General features: G+C 27.2%; 2 protein-coding genes across 2 annotated transcripts; both read right to left on the reverse strand.

Moving 5' to 3' along the window:
• Positions 1-687: 687 nt before the first annotated feature.
• Positions 688-1975, reverse strand: LOC113864798 (probable sugar phosphate/phosphate translocator At4g32390). The gene has a single exon (XM_027498912.1). The coding sequence runs from the start codon at positions 1849-1851 to the stop codon at positions 802-804; it is 1050 nt and encodes a 349-aa protein (XP_027354713.1). The 5' UTR covers positions 1852-1975; the 3' UTR covers positions 688-801.
• Positions 1976-13770: 11795 nt separating this feature from the next.
• Positions 13771-14616, reverse strand: LOC113866214. Its single transcript, XM_027501095.1, has one exon. The coding sequence runs from the start codon at positions 14614-14616 to the stop codon at positions 13771-13773; it is 846 nt and encodes a 281-aa protein (XP_027356896.1).
• Positions 14617-15768: the final 1152 nt, after the last annotated feature.

A 15768-nucleotide genomic window follows, 5' to 3' on the forward strand; every position in this document is an offset into this window, starting at 1 on the left:
AAAAGAAAAACACCCAGTACCATTATGGGTCTATAAGTATATACGGAACCAAACAACAGGAAGGGAACGACCATAATTTCAAGAGATTAACAAGTCACTTTATCAAAAACTAGCACATCCAAGTCCAACCAGAACAGAATGTAACCTAAGACGAATTCAATATCTTATCAGAGTTAAACCAATATCATCCGTTCAAACTAAATAGCTTGGAGTGACAAACGAAATTAGCCAGACATAATAATAACCGAAGACATTGCTTAGCCTTCACTTCAGCACCATGTAATATAACTTGGCTAAAAGATAAATCCCAAATTCACATTCACAATACCAGAACCAAGTCCGGGGAATAGAAATATCCTACGAATAAATATCCATTTAATTTAAACTTCATTAATCGGGTTCCTACAATAATATAACATAAAACTAATGAGAGGGAAAAAAATGATAAACAACAATAAGTAGAGGATTTGAGAGTCTTACTCTAATAACACATAATTGGCTCTATAAGCAACAAATGCTGCAAATCTCAAATCCCTTATAATACTAATTACCTAACCACAGGCAGCAATAGCAACGCGAACATCTAAAACAAAACATACCGAACCGGAAATTTGGCGAGAGGATGCCAATTCTTCCATTTGTGCCTCCAAATCCAAACTCCACCTGGTTTTATTATCATTATTTTTTTATATCCTCCGTTCCTCTAGAATCTCTGTGAACTAGGAAATGGAATTGAAATGAAATGAAATTGAAATTGAAATGAAAATGGAAATTGAAATTGAAATTGAAATGGAAATGAAATCAATTCTGCTGGTCATTCCTCTTGGCGATTCCATCTCCTTCTCTGTCCTCGAGCAACCTCCCAGCTTCTTCATCAGCCTGCGCAGTCTTCTTCTGTGCCTCCTTCGCCTTAAGCGCCTGCAACTTCGAATGGTTGTAATAGGCCACGCCCAAGAACGCAAGCCCGTACCCAAACAAATTCACCGGCGTCACCGTATCCTTAATAACCGACCAAGAAAACGCAATCAATAGCCAATCCTTCACCACACCAGCCACATTCATCGTCAACGCCGACGTCTTTCCAACCAGAAGAAACACCGCCAGATTCAAGGCGAACGCGCAGAACGAATTCGTTCCGAAAATCACAAAATCGAACTGAAAACTCGAAGTCTCCCTCAGAACCGGTAATTCAACAAAGATCCAAGGCACAGCGAGAAACACCAAGCAGCAAGGAGCGACATAGTAAAGAGAAGTGATAGGATTAAGCGAGATCCCCTTAGAGGTGAGCAAGATTTGGATCATGACGAGCCTGGTGGCTTCGAACGCGACGGCGCCGAGCTGGAGAATAACGCCCCACGTGTCGAAGCGTGCTTCACCGTATGCGGCGACGGCGACGCCGAGGGAGATGGAGAGCATGTTGAACATGGTGTCGTTTTTGTAGGACTCTTTTTTGAGGACGACGCCGATGGAGTAAACGGCAACAGGCATGAGAGCTTTGAGCATTTGGATGAACGAAACGGAGAGGTAGATGTAAGCGGAATTGGAGAGCCAGAGGGAGAGGGAGTAGAGGGCTCCGATGGGGACGACGGAGGAGAGGTAAACTTCACGTGACATTGAAACGGGTTCGACGATGTGGAAGACACGGACGAGGAGGATTGCGAGGGTGGCGCAGAAGGACATGTGGATCATTGTTAGGGAAATGGGGAAGGGCCAGTTGTACATCTTCTTGTCCAAGATGTACTTGTTGTATACGATCACCGTGAAGCTTAGGAAGATCCATATCGCTACGTAGGTGTAGGATAACACGATCTTCTTCAAAACACCGTCGCTCAGAGATCCACCTTTTCCCATTCTTGAAGATAATGTTAACCCAGAGGAGGAAGAAAGGGTCAGGTCAGAACAAGAGAGAGAGGAGAGAGTGAGCGAAGAGAGGAGACAAACTCAGCCTCAGCCACAGGACACTTTCAAGTTTTGATTCACTACTCTATTATAAATTCAATTCAATTCAATTAAAATAAATTGCTCACTCTCTTCAAAATTTTTTATCTAGCTCTTTGTTGCTTGGACAACGCTATTGGTGGAAATATTTTTTTATACTATCTTTTCTATTGGTTAAAAGTGTGCTGTTCTCTTCCCAATGACCATCTGTTATTCTAGTACTTTAATTTAGATGATAGGATATTATTAGTATTGGAAATTTTAATAATGTGTATGAAACGAAAATGCATAATACAGATGAGGGATTATTTTTATTATACGAAAATGCATGTTTAGATTATGGCAATCCTAAACATAAAGGTTGAATGCAGATATTATTATTATAAAGGACAAATTTAATTAATTAATTACCACACTACATCTAAGAGTTATGTCTTATTATAAAAAGATGTCATTGATTTGGTAGTAAAATTTAATTCCAAAAATAAAATATGGAAGCAAAATCATAATTTTCCCAACAAGATGGTATTGTTTCAAAATGTTTTTATAAACATATATGCTTAAACAATAATCATTTGTATTTGTGTACATTCATTTACTATAAGACAGTCCTTGTGCAAAACGAAGGGTAGAGTCAATTCCAAGTTTCCAGCAACAAATCAACACCAACCCTATATGTTCCTAGGTTTGTGTTACGTCGTTTTAATGTGAGGGAAGGCCACTATAGGGACGTTTAAAGTCGTCTATGGATGGAGATTTTTGAGACATAATTATCTATGGTGAATAGAAAATACGAGTTCATTTTTCTTAATTCTTCTACCAAGAAACAATTCTATATTATTACACGTGTCTATCTATAATAAATAAATATTTATTTTTTTAAATTCAATAAAAAATTATATATTATAAATTCGTACTTTATTTTAAAAATATTTATAACAATATTCAATGATTAAGTTTGTGTATTGTGTATTTTTTTTTATAAACAAATAATAGATATTTCATTGACGCAAATTTCAAAATAAATAAAATAATTTAAAAATAAATATATCTGAAATATATTTATTTTTTATATTTTTAAAAACAAAATATTGTTAATTGTTTTTTATAAATTACGTAACAAAAGAAAGAAAAAAGTAAGTTTATATTATTTTAGGGTTTTGTATAAAAATAATAATATCATGTTAAAAAATGAAAATGTAAGTGTGTTGGGAAATACATTTTTAATTAATATTTTAAAAATATTTATTAATATTTTCTTTTTAAAACACGTTAACCATGCTCCGATAATAATAAAAATACTTTAATATATGTATGCATTTAAAAATTATAAAAATATCAATGGTGTCGTGATAGATAATGTTTCTCCTTGTAACGAACGAGGGTTAATATTTCTGCATTGCACGAAATTGTTTAAAATTAAATATATAAAAAGGAACTGTCTAAAATTAAATTTTAGTTTAATATAAAATTGTTTTTTAAATAACATGTATTTTTTTAGCATGGTCGATTATATGAATTATTCTTTTATGAAATTATTATATATATATATATATATATATATAATTTTAATCTAGTTTGCATAATAATAAGAATGTATTATTTTAAAAAGTATAAAGTGATATTTAAAATTACTATAAATTATTAACTCCAAAATAGAATAACATTGCAATGCATGTAGCTAAGTACAAAGTAAGTATAAGATAACGTACAAAAAGTAAAAACAAAAATGTATTATATACTATAAATTATAAAATATGTCCAAAACTCAGGATGCTTTGATTTTTTTTTTCATACAAATGAAATATAATTTTGTAACGTGACAGATTGAAACTCTGTATTTATTATTTTAAAATAATACATTTAACAATTATAAACTATTTTATTCAAACCTGTAATTTAATGTGGAATATTAAAAATATAATGACATAGTGTATTTAATAAAAAAATTCTATAAATTATATAATATGTTTGATTTAAACCCATATTTAATTATTGTTAGTAATTTAATATGATAAAATATGTAAAATTAAAACACACTCAATAAAAAATGCTATATTACATGGATACAAATAACAAAATTTAAACTGTATTTAAATGCATTTAATTTTGCTAGTTTGATATATATACATATCACAATAATATTTCATTTTGACATTTATATAATATCAAATGCATTTAAAAAATAATATATAGACGATACAATTTTGTAAAACTATTATAATTTATTTATTTATTTACATATTTTTATTTATTACTTTATTTTTTTTCACCTGTATTATGCTATTACAATGTATAATATATTTTTTAGAATAATATTAAAATAGATGTCAATAACAAACGCATTTTTAACATTAAATATTTGTATAATGAATCATTTTCGACACCAAAATTCTTATGATAAGTTTTTTATATCTTAAAATAGCAGCATAATGTTTTTAAATGTAAATAACTGAGGATTATTAATTCTAAGAACTTAAATAAAGATTTATTTAATATTCTTTTACTGAATTAAATTCAATGTATTGACTAGAGGTTTGTGTTATTCAGTATGCAAGTGTATACGTATAAGGTTTTTTTTTTTTTTCATACATATTCAGATGTTAAAACGGGACGGGTAATAGTCAACTTACATTATTATATTTGCAATTTTAAAATACAACGTTAATCGGTTTGTTTAAATGAGAGGGGGGAATATAAACAATTATACTTTTTATTTAATTAACAAAAAAAGTTAATTTAAATTTCATTTTCTCCTTTTAATTTATTTATTGTAAACCGAATACCAATCCATTTCCTTAAAAATTGCTTTTTTTTTTTTAAATATTGTTATCAGAAAACTAATATATATAATATTTGAAATAAAAATAACAATATTAATATTATATGATATTATAAGAAGAAAATAAAGTTTAACATTAAATTATAAATTTAATTTTTATACATTATCAGTGTAAACTTTTTAATATTAATTGAAATGCTTGAACTATTCTATAAATAATATATTAACAGTTTAAAATATAATAATAAATCAAACGCTATTTCTGTCTATGAAATTGTTATTATTGATTAAATTTGATTATCAACATGGGTAAGAATACGCATATATAAGGAAAAACAGTACTTAGTGTGGCGTTTAATAAATAATCAAAAAACATATACATAAAGTCAATCAACAATTATATTTTTAAGAAATAATGTTTTGCGTATGGTAATTTTTTTTGCTGAGACGATCAACAAAGCAATCTTTACGGACTAATTCAATAAAAATAGCTTTAGTTTTTACTTGACCATATCAGATCCATCATATTTCTTAAACAATTGTTTGTGTTTTAGAACAAATTCAATCTTGCTTATTTCTCTCTCAACGTTACCCACTTTTCAAGCTTAAATCTGGGTAAGTAAAATTCTTTGTAGAAGCAGTGATATCATACAATTTTGTCTCTCTCTTACATATCGTCGTAATGTTGAATAAAAATTATCGTCGAAGTTGCTCTTGGGTTTTCTTTAATCAACGAATAATTTATTTTTCTTATAACAATTTTGTTAGGAAATACAATCAATGATTTAGCTTAAAACTTATCTTGTATCTTGAATATTGGACAAATGAACAATTGGTCATGATTAATTGTATTATTAACTTTAAATTTAATATGAATAATTATAGGTGTCGGTAGCAACACTTTGTACAAACAACGAGATTAAGCTATTAATATAAAATAATTTGAAAATATTAAAATATTTCTGCTATGAATGATGTACACAAAGTACAAACAATAAGAGAAGGTGTTAAACAACAATTTTGCTCAATAAATTAGCTAATTTCAAGTTTGAACAAGCGAAAAAACAAATGAACAAACCAAAATTCAACGCTAATACATACCTTAGTCGTCCATGTCATAAGTTTGTGGAAAGCCCATTGTTGACTGATTTGATTTTGCTATCAAAGTACAAAACCTTCAAAGATGGCAAATGTGTTAGCCACTTCGAGTTCATTGGCGCAAATGTTGGGATCAACTCAAATGTGACACGTAGCTTCTTACCATTTGATGATGGTGATAACCTTCTTAATTTCAGTCATGAATTGCAATGCATCACAATTAACTTCAAAGAAATGGTAATGGTGCTAAAGAAAGATGCTTGCATTAAAATCACAAATAAAATTCAACCCCACCTTTTAAATTTTCTTCGCCAAACGTGGTGTGTAATGAGTTATTTCTCCGCTGATAACGTTTTGAGTCTAATTTTGTGCTGAAATATTTTATTGTGTGGGTTAGGTGAGGAAGACCGTGCTTTATGTGGGTGGGGCTGCCACAAAACCCCATTCTTTTTCAAATAGGATTTAAGGCCATGCCTTACTCTTGACATTGACACCCTACCCCAGCATATGACAAAAATTTGCTTAATTATATTGCTTAATACATATAAATTTTATAATTTATATAAAAATGGATATATAATGAAATAAAAGTGATCAGAATTACTTAATTTTGAATCATCTAATAATTTTTCAAGTGGGATATGAGTTTATTGTAATTGTGTTGTTGTATATAGATTTGTGCCAAGAGTTCTTGGAAAAAATGCTTTACGAATTCAGCAGCTGCCCATCAAATTCGCCATGTTTCCTTTATGAGAAGTAAACTGAAATAATGTGATATTGTTATAATTAAAAATAAAACAAATAACTATTTTTCCTGAAACTAAATGGCCATTTATATTTGCTTCCAATATTTTTAACTATTCAAAGTTTCATTAACAGATTTCAATGTGCACACAAAACTTGTATGTATAATATTTTTTTCAAATTATATAATTTTAAAAAATAATAATATTAGATGTTATAATTTTTAATAAAAATATTATTTGACATAGATTAAAAATTATATTAAATTAAATATTTTATTTCATAATATAATTAATAACTCTAATGTTACTTCAAAGTAAAAAAAAAAATGAAAAAAAAATAAAGAGAATGCGAAGAAAATATGTTATAATAGATAAAAGTTTATCGAGTAAAATTAGCAAACTAAATTAAAATTTATCACCGAGAAGATTTTATGAATAAAATTATTTTTACAACTCTTCCATCTGGGACTTTTTGAAATATGTATCTAATATTCAAAAAGTTTGAGAGTTTCAAAATTCGTGTGTAGCTTTTATTTTCTTCTTTGGGTTCTCATTGTTTCTTTACACGGTTCCACGTACACAAGAAAGGTTCCATCACTAGGACGAGGCTCGGAAATATCCCAAAATCACTGTGAAAAAAATTGTTATTTATTGACAAACATCAATTGATGAACATTAAGATAGCTTTTTAATATAATTTATTACAAAAATAAATTATTAATATAATTTTATAATACTTGTGTTACTAATACAATTTTCTTTTGAAAAATATATCAATAAAAGTTAATTAAATTTAAAATAATTAGTAAAGAGTGAATGAAGTCCTGAGAAGGGGAGTAGCGTTGGGGAATATCAAACACGTATAACGATTTTGCACGCAAGGCAAGACTTAGGGCCTAGTGGGGGCTCACTGTCCTTTCAAGGTCTAATTCAAGAGAAAATTAAAGTTCAAATTTTCCCTACTAAAGTCAACCCGTTACATATTTCCCAGCATGATGCCAAATGCAAAATTACAAATTGGTGTGTCATTTAAAATTAAAAATATATTAAATTAAATTTAAATAATTATCGATAATAAAAATATATTAAAAATATCTATTATATTTTTTTTAATAATAAATATATTTGTAATAAAAATACTATTTTTAAATATTTAAATTAAATTATAATGTTAATATTAAAAAAATTATAATTATAATACAGCCTCGCAGTTTGGACAGGTGTACTGCACAGACTTTTAGATTTCAAATTTTGTTCCCAACGTGAGTAAGACTGCTATCTGCTACGAATCACAATCTTGAATAGCTTATTCAGTTCTATTGTTTAAAACAACTCATTTTTTACAATTTTATATTAATTTATTGTTTAATATATTTTATAATATTGAAAGTATTTAATTATTACTTACCAATAATAAATCATGCACTAATGTTTTTATAAGTTTTGTTTAATAATTGTCTGATTTTAAAAGCGTTGTTTCTAACTCATTCAGTATTGGATTGAATTCTTTAGTTTTGTATTATATATTTTTAAGGAACGGATCACTTTTATCATGTTCATATTAAAGTCTCGTCATATAAATAGATTTTTTTTTACCGCATTAATAAATTTGAAATGATGTTTTATATTTTTAAAATTAATAATTATGATTATTGTCATATTTTAAAATTTTTTAAAACAAATAACTAACTTTTATTGTTTATTATATATAGTACATAAAATATTATCTAAAAGGATAATAGAAATGACTTTTTTTTTAAATGCATAAAAGGTATTTTAATATCTCCCTGGCAATTCAACTGGTTGCTTTTTTATGGTGTACATGTAAACACGTGGCTTTTACTTGCTGTAAAATCGACAAAATAAAAAGTTAATAACACAATCTTAAATATATTATTTTTAGTATAATTATAATCATTAATTAAAATATATTTAAAATAAAAAAATATAAATTTTATTTATATTTTTATAGGTTTTAATAAATATTAATTAATAATATATAATGTGCTTAAAAAATATGTAGAAGAATGCCTTGGCATAAAATTTTGTGGATATGTTTATGCTGCCCACAGCACACGGGACTTGTTAGCGACAAAGGTAGGTTTTGTCTTGTTCAAGCAGATGCCAGAAATGTCTATTCATGGATTCGCAGTAAGAGGAAGATAATTCTTATTGTGATACCTATTCACGTTTTGGTTTTGGGATTTTACTGTAATTCTCTTGTTTTATTTTATGTGCTATTCGGTGTCATTCTATATAACCAACCATCTTTGGCTTCGTAACCCACCAGAAAATATTGTTTTCTCTCTTGAATTCAGAATCTGGTACTTAATAAATTCGAATTATGTACCCTTAAAAGCAATGCTACATGTGAATCTATAATCAATTTAATCTTGCTACAGATAATCTGTATGGTTAAAATTATTATTTTAAATGACCAAAATATGATCACAATGACCCTTTCAGAATTTGGCAGTCAAAGGAAGAACGCGGCATATTATATATACATACGAGACAAAATTTTCTTACCAGTACTTAAAAATTCTTACTCTTATTCAAGTTTTTTATTTAAATTATATATAATAAGTTATAATTTATTTATTGACCATTAAATATAAATTAAAAAGACTTGAATCAAATATAATAATTTTTAAATTTATATTAATGTGATAAGATAATTTTCATATATATATATATATATATATATATATATAAACTATATTATGAATGAAGTTAAATAAAACAATCTATCTAGTATTTTTTATAAAAAAAAAATTTTATCAACGTGATTATTGAAGTTAAAATGTTCATTTAATAAATTAAATTTATTAAATTCACATTAGTATAAAATCGAAAGATAAAAATAGTTAATTAATCCTTTTTAAAGCTAATTTAAATGATATGACTATTGGTGTCTCTATCTCTTTGGAAGAGTTTCTAAAGTGCTGTTGGGAGGTCATATCATGCGTTGGGTCAAATTTGTTAAGGCTCCAATAATTGTCTAAGTTAGACGCAGCCACCATCAACTTAAATCATGGAAGATCTTCTACAGAAATAACAAAGACAAAGAAAGGCCTACTCAGACAGAGAAAAGGAACCAGGGATAATGAATTAATTTCAATTAAATAAAGACTCATTTTAATATCAAATTATAAATATTAAATTATTTTAATTTATAAAATTTTACTTTATTTGTTATTATCATTTTATAAAATAAGGAACTGAATTAAAATTTTTGCAAAGTCAAACACTAAAATATTTATTGTTTAAAAATTCATAGACTGAAATAAATATTTATTTAATTTGAATTATCAAAGAGTGTCTTTCATTGTAAATGCTTAAATACTATCAATTTTTTTATCTTTTTCTTTATTCGTCAGTGTTAATAACACACATTATGTTGTACGCAACACTGCTTGGGCCATTAATAAGCAATCCTACAGTAAAGTGGCTGGGCTGTTTGTTTAAGTTATGAAAATTAAGTTACTGGAGAGGGACTGAATTCACAGTTTTGGATTCAACATTGATATATCGATTATAAGTACCATAAACTATTGTTATAATTTGTAATGTCTTCATCTTTTTTTGTTTTCCAAAACTTTTGAGAATTAAAACTTTCGATGCGTTTAATTGTACTATGGTTTTTTTTTTTTTTAACTAAATTTGAAAAGGAGATGAAAGAGAGTAAGCGGATGAAAATGTAGGGTAACCCACCAAAAATGAATAATAAGAAATAAAAAAATAATTTTATAGTACTTTAAAAATTAAGAAGACTTTTTTTTTAATCTTTCATCGTTAATGTTATATTAAATATGTAATATAAATAAGGAAAGTCAGTAATTCGTATTAAAAAAACATAAATAAGTATAATTATCATTTAATTTTTAAAGTATTAGAACAATTATATTCATTAATTTAAGAAACATATAAAATACAATAGTAAACACCAATAAAAAAAAATTAAAACATCCTATTGATGTTTTAATATTTTGATACTTTAAAAACTAAGAAACTGTTACTTTTGAAAGTAACTTTCGATAACTATTCATAATAAATATTAAAAGAAACAGAAAATAATTTTTAGAAACAAAAAAATAAACAAAATTCTTTATCTCCCGAAATAAAGAGTTTTGCTTATTCAGTGCACTTTAAAATAAAGTATAGAATTATGATCTTTAGTTAAAGAATGATATTATTATACACATATTTATATTTTTGTCACAATTTTAATTAATGATCGTAACTTTTTATAACTTTACTATCTAAAATGTTCGATCACTTTATCAAGTCATATCTATGGGCCTCATTTATAATTTAACGGTTAGAGATGCAATAATATAAAAGGCATAAGAAAATGGGTCCTTTGACCTTTCAATGCGTTTATGCTTTACACAACTACTAATTTATCTTGTAAAAGGAAATTACAAATTACAATCAAGTGGTGTTAAAGTTAACTTGTGTGTGTTTGAATCAGTTCACGTGCTTAATCTAAACGCAATTGATACATAATTAATATTTTACTTCCACTCAACACATCACATACTTGTTTATCACAAAACTATAGCATAACTTCGAGGAACGTTCAAGTTCAAAACATTCAATATATTGCAATGAGGCTTTTTTCTCCCTTTTTGATCCATCATTATTTTGGGTTTGGGTCACAAATTTTTTACTTAAATCGTTTGCTTAAAGTAATGAAATGTTTGGATTGGGCCAATACTAATTTGTCCCTCACACCATTTGGAGTTAAGCCCATAGAGAATAGCTTGGCCCATCTGCGTCTAACCTTGAAAACAATGGACCGGACAGTCTTCGACAGAACCAAAAATGAAACTATATAATATTAAAAAAAATCATATATCATCATTAAATTTGATATAAAAATATATGCAACTTAAAAACCCTAATCATTGATCCGAATAACAAGCAGCTCAATATATTTTAAGCAAAATTTTAAGTTTAAATTTTTATATATAAATTTTTGTTCAAAACCTATCACATCCATATATGCGATTAAACCAAACAAAAGACCATACATATATAATCAACTAATATTTAATTAATGATTTAATTAAAAATTTATCAGCTAATGCTTTCATTAGTTTAATTATTAATTTGATTTTAAATAAATTGATATAGAATATTTTTATATTAAAAACTATAACATCTAATAATATTAATACGACAAATTATATTAAATTTTATATCTTAAATAAATACATATTATGTATAGGTTATTATTATGTTTAATATTACACATTAATAAATAAATACCATGTATATATTAAGATTGTACATGTATTTGTTGATTAATATAAAATTTAAAAATTTAAAAAAGAGAAAATATTTAAAATTATAAAATGTGTATAAATAATTTAAATAAAAAAAGTGTTTCTAAAATAAGAAAAAAATAAATTTGAAATATAAGAAATTAATTAAGAGTGTAAGTAGTTGATATTTGAAATGAAAAAAATTAATGTAAAAGGAAAGTTTTTAAAGTATTGAGAAAATAATATTTAAGAAAAATAACAACTTAAAATAGGAAAGTTGGAAGCAAATAATAAATTGAGAATATTAAAAAGTAAAATAAGTGAGAAATAATAAGAGTTTAGTCAAAATATGCAGAATCCTTAATCCGACCATCACCTATTTTTTCAGATGCAAAAGCATTTATGCGAACGTAAGTCAAAAAGTGACCAAAAAAGACACGCAAATGAACAAAAACGTTATATTATATATTATAAATCAGAAAAATTAAATTAGCTTCTGTTCCTTTGTGAACTCCTCAAGTGTTTTGAAGATTCAATGGGATGTGTTTTTAATTGAAGCACTTGGATTTAAAAAGGAAAAAGAAAAAAGAAAAAAAAACATATCTGGGTATTTTATGACTAATTAGTAGGACTGGCTATATAAATTAAACAAGGTCATATTATGATAAATTCTATTTATATATAAATTCTTCTAAATAGTCGTTTATAATTTTTTTCTCCTTCTCCTTCTAATAACAAGAAGACTACCCTTTATTTAACAATGATTTTTATCAATTATCCTTTTTCTTTTTTCCTCTAAAACAACACTCACATTTTTATCTTAGCATCTCAGTCTCACTCATGTTCACTAGCGCAATTGCACCCTCTTTCATAATTCCATGGCACGCACATAGGCACTCTCTTATGAATACATGCATTATATAATTTTCTTTAGAAACTCACATTCTCACTGTTATTTCACAACACACTTTTTTTTTGCCTTCTCTTTTTACTCAATTGCACTCACTTAAAATTTCTAACCTTTCCTTTCTCTTATTCTTGACTTGCTCACACATACATTGTTATATAGCAACCCCATCATTGTTTAGTGGCATTACTCCACACCCATTCATTACCTTCAATTGCGCTACCACCATTTCAAGCACTTCCTAACTACCATCTCTATTTAATGTCACCATCAAGTTTGCTGCAACAACAATCACAATAGAAGAGGAGGAAGAAAAAAACAATAAGATAAGGAAAAAAAAAAAGACATGAATAATAACAATAAAAAATATTTAAAAAATTACTTAAAAAATGTTTAAAAGTGACATAACTATAAAATTAATATATTAATTTTGCTTAGAAAATACCAACCTAACTTTTGTCTAATGCGGTTATTCCTAATCTTATATTGTTTAGAAAGTTTACTCATGCTGTTATTAATTTTATTTTCTTATTAACATTTTACTGCCCAAAACTCATTTCGTATAAAATATTATAAATCTTATAATTGTGTGGTATGTTTTATGAAAGATAATACATAAAAAATTAATTTGTGGAAGATTTTTATTATATTTTGAATATATAGCAAATATAATCAAATACCAATTACTAATAATCTAGATTTGTTCTACTTCTAAAGATAACAACAAAATGAATGAAAATGTGATTGAAGCAGCATGATTTTGACGTAAGATAAAAAAGCTCACAATGTTTGCACGTAAGATTGAATTCATTCAGACAAGGTGTAACCATAAACGATATAATGGTACAAAGGGAATTAACTTAATACAAAAATTGTGTACCGAGCCACACCTCTGCATTACCAATTGTGTGTCTTTCCGCATAAAGCATTGTACCAAACCGAACAAGAAAACAAACAAGGAAGATGTGTATTGTGTCAAATCAATGGGTAACTTTAGCTTCTAGTTCCCTTTATTCGCGATGATGAAATTTAGTCACGACGCTCATACTTTCGAGTCCAAATGTGTTTTCCATTGACCCGAAACTTCGCAGTGTGTTTTCCATTAAGAATTTGATCAACCGTTTCCACATTATTCAAAACCATTGTGGCAAATAAAACTTGATCACTCGTGTCTGAATTTCCCATGTTTAGAACCTTGATACAATCTCCATAGGTACTTGTAAATAAATGCCTCACCTCATTTTCTGTCACAGGAAAGCCCCTAGAAAATGTTAAGAACATAGTTTTGTCATCATCAGTAACATCATCGGATGGCGGCTTGTTATCCCATATCCTCGGATCAGACAAATCTAATTCCACAAAATTTATGGGTGGAACAGTGAAGGTACCAAATAATGGATGAGGAAAACCTGGTACAACAAAGGGTCTATGAAGACTATGTAGTGAGGTGCTAGTGCTACCCAAAATGTTTTGTAAAATATCAGTGAAAATTCTAGCACAAGTTTTATTGAGAATATTCTTAATACCAGCAATGCAAGTGAACCTTTTTTGGCTGAAGAGTTGAAGAGATATTTCCCTATGAATTAAGGAAGAGGTTAGAGGAAGGACACTACCATTTGGGATTCGAGTGTTTTCTAACCCCAACCACTTCAAGCAAGTCTCAGCTTCATTGGCTAAAGTGTTGATTAGTGAGTCTGAAAGATTAGCCAATTTTGAAATGAAATTAAGGAATGTAGTATTTTCTAGCCATAGCCACAAGGCCATGACTAGAAGGGACTGTGCTGGGTCACGAGCCAATTTTATGACCAAGCAAGAGAAGACTTGACGATCCATTTTGTGAAATTGGTGGAGCTGTTCAAGTGTAATGGGGGCCATTATTTGTGGACAGTGATGGGAGAAAATGAAATACTAAAATATTGATTATGAGGAAAATACGAGTTGATGGACCTGAATTAGTATAAAATCATCATTATTTTTTATTTGGTAAGTGCATAGGGCAAACATAATGTCACCAATGTAGTATTCCATATATGATAATTCATGTAAGTGGGTAGTGTTTGCATTAATAGTTGAACGTATTTTAGGAGGTTAATTTCTGGTTATGTTTATCCATTTTTTAAGAGAGCTTTTGAATAATAAGTAATTATTTCCTAAAACTAGTTTGTTTCTAAGCATGCACTCGCTGAAAGGATATTCTATGAAATTAACCTATTGTGAAAACTCAACTAATTTTGCTTTACTGATTTTCTTTTGGACTCCCCTTAAATGATTCTCCCGACTGAATTCATATTTTAACCCCTTGCTTTATTCAAATGTTTTCAGCAAGAAAATGGCTATGTTGTTTGGCAAGCAATAAATGACTGCCTAGATTTTAAAATTTTTATCTTTTTTTTTCTCTTGAAAAATAAAGCTCACATAGTCCTTTTTTTTTCCATGATAAATATGGTTTTTATAATATACTTTTTTTCTATTTTCATCTTTTATTTAAGATAACAATACACAAATTTGAAGACATACAACTAATACCTATAACTATTACAAAATTATATTTTAAATTATATTATACCCTTTATTTATTTTTAATTATCTCTCTCATCATTTGATTTCCTTATATTTATTTATTTAATATTTTCCTTTTTTATTATAATTAATATTATATAGGAGTTGAAAAATTATAAATAAGTGTATATAATTAAGATATGGATATAAGAGAGAAAATTGTAATTAATATCATTTTAGACTTTTAATGTAATTGTATATAATACCATTTTCTTGTGAGAGATGTTTAAATTACATTGTCTTTCCCTCTTATTTTTTAAATTACGCTTTTTATCTTTAAAAGATTAATATGTACTACACTTAATCTATTTTAATGTAAAGGGTTTGTTGGTTGTGATAAACAACTATGAACGAACTACCTAAAAGTATTTTTCTTTTTTCCTTAACTTCTAAAATTATTGATTAATAAATAAAATGATATTTTAAACAGTCATAACATTAGATTTGAAAATTTAATTCAAAATCTTC

Source organism: Abrus precatorius, unplaced genomic scaffold (genome assembly GCF_003935025.1).
Source record: "Abrus precatorius isolate BTA unplaced genomic scaffold, Abrus_2018 Scaffold4, whole genome shotgun sequence".
NCBI lineage: Eukaryota > Viridiplantae > Streptophyta > Magnoliopsida > Fabales > Fabaceae > Abrus > Abrus precatorius.

What these genes read in the sequence shown, in the direction of transcription:
- LOC113864798 (XM_027498912.1), bottom strand. Translation starts at nt 1,851, where the DNA reads ATGGGAAAAGGTGGATCTCTGAGCGACGGTGTTTTGAAGAAGATCGTG.
- LOC113866214 (XM_027501095.1), bottom strand. Translation starts at nt 14,616, where the DNA reads ATGGCCCCCATTACACTTGAACAGCTCCACCAATTTCACAAAATGGAT.